A 5,000-nucleotide genomic window follows, 5' to 3' on the forward strand; every position below is an offset into this window, starting at 1 on the left:
GTTTTATGTAGCTCAATGTTCCTGGAGGAACTTTGTCTCATCTCACTGTGTATTAGAAATCTTCTCGGGTCTAAAGAAACGTACCCGACCCGAAGTGACCCGGAACACTTTTTACCTGAACCCGACATGCATAATTTTTTTTTTTTTAAGAACGACCCGACCCGAGACAAACCCGAACCCGACTCGACGTCGATTTTATTTTAACCCGACTGGACCCCAATGTTGCATAACTCTACACTAAAGTAACCGCTACAGAGTGGATTCAAAATTGATTGACAGGTCTGTTTCAACGAAAGTTAGCTTACCGCCAGCCGCAGGTCACCAGCCACATGTCGCCATCCGCATGTCGCAAGCGGTCTTGGCAAACAGAGGAGAGGTTGGAAAAGGACTTGAGTCGAGGCACATACACGAGGTACAGTAGTTCGGGTCTTCTCGGATCCGTTCGGTAAAAACACATTCATTTTAAATTACCCGAGACCCGACGCAGCTATTATTATACCCGACCCGTGAACGGAGGTACACATGAAACTTTTAGACCCGCTCGGGTCTGGGGTCGGACCTCGGGTTTTCGGATCTAAGTGGACCCGTGAAGACCTCTAGTCTGTACTGCGTCAGATATTCAATTCATTCATTCATCTTCTACCGCTTATCCGAACTTCTCGGGTCACGGGGAGCCTGTGCCTATCTCAGGCGTCATCGGGCATCGAGGCAGGATACACCCTGGACGGAGTGCCAACCCATCACAGGGCACACACACACTCTCATTCACTCACACACTACGGACAATTTTCCAGAGATGCCTGCGTCAGATACTGTATATGTGGTTGAAATGACAATAAAAGCTTCCTGACTTGACCATTATTAGTTTTAACATAACTGAATGATTAGTTTTATTTGTCACCAGGTTATGGGTGTGTGAAGGGCTGAGATTCGCTCAGTGCTCTGGATGGAGCTCTTATTCCCTGACATGAGAAAGTGTTTGTGCTTGAGACTCCAAAGCTCTCCTGTAAGCCTCTCTGAATAAAGGCATCTCTTAAATGTCGCAGAAATAAATATTTAAACAGCGCAGTATATTACAGAAATAAAAGTGCAGTGGCCTACGCAGACTATATGATGTCGTCTGAATAGAAGTTTACATCAGTTATAATGTAATGTTTAATGTACTGTAACGTATTGTCTGGGTGGGAGGAGCGTACTCTGTCTCTCCTGTCAATCACAGATGCACAAACCAATCACATGTATCTGAAACCCTCCAGATTCTCCAGCCCTATTGGAAGATCCAGAGCACCTCCCATAATGCACCTTGTAAATTACAGGGAGTAGGAAGACATTAAAAACGTCTGTGTACTGAGTGGACGATCATGAAGGACGTCTGACTTTGGAATAAAATGTGTCAGAATTTAATGGGCTTAGGAATGCAGAAAGAATAGATCTTACATAATTTGTGTGTGTGTGTGTGTGTGTGTGTGTGTGTGTGTGTGTGTGTGTGTGTGTGAGACATTTTTCTTTACACTCCCACCAAACTGACCACAGCACAAAGGTGGTCATTATGAGTGAAATGGCTGTGATGGTGGCAACGCTAGAGCTCTGAGCCTCTCACAGGTCAGTCACCTGATCCTTCTGACTCTGTGGGAAAATCTCTGTAGTTTAAAAAGGGAGGGGGGGCGTTGCACACTGGGGGGATTCACCTGAGCCCGTAACAGTGTGTGTGTGTGTGTGTGTGTGTGTGTGTATGAGTTATGGAAATGATCGTTAAGAGAAACTAAAACTGGAAAGAAGTGTCTGAGATAAAATACACTGAATGTATGACTGACTCTACCTCGACTTCTTGACAATGAATCTGATATATCGTCCTGTGTCTGATCTATAGGCGCCCCCCACCCACAGGTTTGTGTTTCCTTCATCATATGAGATAGGGAGACAAACATCCGCCCTCGATTTCTCCACCATCAATAGCAGGAAGAAGAAATAACACTGTGTTTCCTCAGCGACTCACTCGCAGTATTCTCACCTGTACACAAATATTTATAGGAAAGAAAAACCTGTATGTATGTGTGTGTGTGTGTGTGTGTGTGTGTGTGTGTGTGTGTGTGTGTCTGTATGTGTGTGTGTGTGTGTGTGTGTGTGTGTGTCTGTCTGTATGTGTGTGTCTGTATGTGTGTGTGTCTGTATGTGTGTGTGTGTCTGTATCTGTGTGTGTGTCTGTATGTGTGTGTTTGTATGTGTGTGTGTCAGTGTGAGTGTCTGTATGTGTATGTGTCTGTATGTGTGTGTCTGTATGTGTGTGTGTCTGTATGTGTGTGTGTGAGTGTCTGTATCTGTGTGTGTCTGTATGTGTGTTTGTATGTGTGTGTGTGTCAGTGTGAGTGTCTGTATGTGTGAGTGTCTGTATGTGTGTGTGTGTCTGTATGTGTGTGTGTCTGTCTGTGTGTGTGTGTGTGTGTGTGTGAGTGTCTGTATCTGTGTGTGTCTGTATGTGTGTGTGTGTGTGTCTGTGTGTGTGTGTGTCTGTCTGTGTGTGTGTGTGAGTGTGTGTGTGTGTGTGTGTGTGTAAAGAATCACGTCAGCATAGTTGGGGCGTGCTTATCACTAAATCTTCTCAGACAACACATACATGCTGTATTGGGCCCTGCATCCACACACACACACACACACACACACACACACACACACACACACACACACACACACACACACACACACACACACACACACACACACACACACACACACACACACAGCGGCGGTGTGTAAGAAAGTGAGTGGTGTGTTAGTCAGAGCACTCAGCGGTTGATAATTACACACCCCGTCGTGTCACGTAACGCGAGAGCGAGTTTTCGGAGCCCGAGGCTACACTGAACCGAAAACAGGACATCTGGTAACTCAGACACACCTTAATGAGCGGGTTAATAAACTCTACACAACTTCGTACACAACAGGTGCTCTATAACCTCACCTGGGTCAATGTCACATCACAACATGAGACCAGGGATTAACAGAAAAATCAGTGACGATTAAATTATTTATATATTAAACTTATACATCTATTATATAATAAACTGTAACAGATCTAGGACGGTGTCCGTCTGTCTCAGACCATGGCGTGACTTCGGTGTGTGTGGATCTGGTACAGATACGTTGCCTGTTGTGTTGTCAGAACAAACCCACAGAGATTACGTAATTACACGTAACATTGACCACTTCTATAATCACGTTAAGCTCCGCCTTCGTTTAAATGTTAAGCTTCAGAATTCTATATTTCTGTTAATCGTGGTGTCTACCTGAGTCTCCTTTGCTGCCTCGTCTCTCTGCGCTGTAAAACGCCATCTCAAGGTCGAGTCTCCCAAAACGTATGGCGCAGCCGTTCATCAGCTTCTTGGGAGAGCCTTCGCCAGAGGAGGAGCGTGTTCTGTGACCTTTGACCGTGTTTTTTCCAGACCGCTCCAGAGACTTGGAGCGCCTCTCGGACCTGATGCTGCACTGCAGTGGGAGGAGAGGTGAGAGGCGGCGCTGCAGGGATCCTCGTCTCACTGGCTGTGTGTCTGAGTCACATCTCGGCCTGGTCTCGGCCTCGGCCGCTGGCTTGGCGCCGCCTTCCTCCTGGACTGACTCGGAGCTTGACCCGAGATTCATGGGGTTCTGCAAAGCTTCCATGTAGGATTTGCGAAACAATCGTCGTGTCTCGAAAGCGACGGAGTCTCTCGACTGGTGCCGTCTCGGCGTGCTGAGATCCGTGCTGAAAGACAGACACTTGGCATTTCCTCCTCTCCTGCTCCCACCCTCTGCATGTATACTAGGGCTCAGGGTTCTTTCCTGTGCGGGCAACGTGCCGGCGCTCGTGTACCTGTCGCTTTCACTGGGTCTGTGGCTCAGGAACGGTTCGGACGCCGTGGAATCGGCGCCCTGTGAGGCCAGCGAGTCTCTGGAGCTCCTCCGGCTGTCCAGTGTCCCAGTGGATCCGTGGGTGCTGCAGGTGCCAAGGTGGCCAATGCTCAGTGCTCCCGGCTGCATTATGCCCTCGTTGGCGTTTCTCACGCACACAGGGTTCACCACGTTCCTCCAGGGGGTTCGGTAGACGGCAGCGCCGGTGCTCAGCAGGCAATTCTGGAGGGGTTGCAGGTTCCTTTCACGTGTTACATCCTGCAGGAATTCGGTGGTGAAGACTCTGGGGTACATTCCCTCAGGCACGGTGATCTCGGCCAGGGCGCGCCCGCTTCGTGCCAGGCATTTTATTACCAGCTTGGCGGCCTTGCGGCCCAGAGGCACCAGCTGCAGGTAGAAGTCTCCCTGCCTCAGACGTACTTTGTGCAAAGGGGCGAGCTGCAGGACGATCTTCTCATGGATGCACAGGGGCCAGCCCTCGTGGTACAGCAGCAGGCCTTTAAATCGCAGCTGAGGGACGGAAAACAGAATAGAGGGATAGATTTACACAGCCGTTTGTCACTTATAAAACACCTACTCGCATAAAAACCTCTATCTACCTCTATCTACACAGCTACTAAACCTCCATGTTACCACAGAGGTACTCTGATGTGCCCTGGACAGCTGTAAGGAGTAAACCTGCAAAGATTTACTCTAAAGCTCAAGGTTTCGAAATGTCTCTGTTATGTTGTGGTTTCTACATTTGAATCTGGAGTCATGTCTGGTACTGTAAGGGGCTGAAAAGAAGGGATGAGAAAAACGGAAAGACGGAGCGGCACGGCATAAGAGAGAGACGATAGAGAATCATATATCTAAGCTATTAAATGAATAACAACCGTTAATGTTCCTAATAAAGTAAAGAAACTGAATCTACATTTAGAGATTTTCCTAAATCTCCTAATTGTTCAGGATCACGCCTCCTGGTTACGGTCTGCTGCCTCTGGGACTTGCAACACACAGTTACAGGAACTGTTCATGCCCACAACCAACACACTGCTTGCAACATCTGAATGATTCCCTGCTCTTTATTCTGTAAGTATCACAACGAGAGAGAAGACGCTGCAGATAACCACAATGGT

The 5,000-nt window shown here is 47.8% G+C and overlaps 1 protein-coding gene across 1 annotated transcript in view; it reads right to left on the bottom strand.

Moving 5' to 3' along the window:
- Positions 1-5,000, bottom strand: part of LOC113634373 (pleckstrin homology domain-containing family G member 4B-like) — a 29,420-nt gene that overhangs the window by 17,757 nt on the left and 6,663 nt on the right. The window contains exon 3 of the mRNA XM_027133289.2: positions 3,282-4,392. Within this exon, the coding sequence (XP_026989090.2) occupies positions 3,282-4,392 (1,111 nt within the window). The remainder of the gene's footprint in view (positions 1-3,281; positions 4,393-5,000) is intronic.

Source organism: Tachysurus fulvidraco, chromosome 25, assembly GCF_022655615.1.
Source record: "Tachysurus fulvidraco isolate hzauxx_2018 chromosome 25, HZAU_PFXX_2.0, whole genome shotgun sequence".
Lineage (NCBI taxonomy): Eukaryota > Metazoa > Chordata > Actinopteri > Siluriformes > Bagridae > Tachysurus > Tachysurus fulvidraco.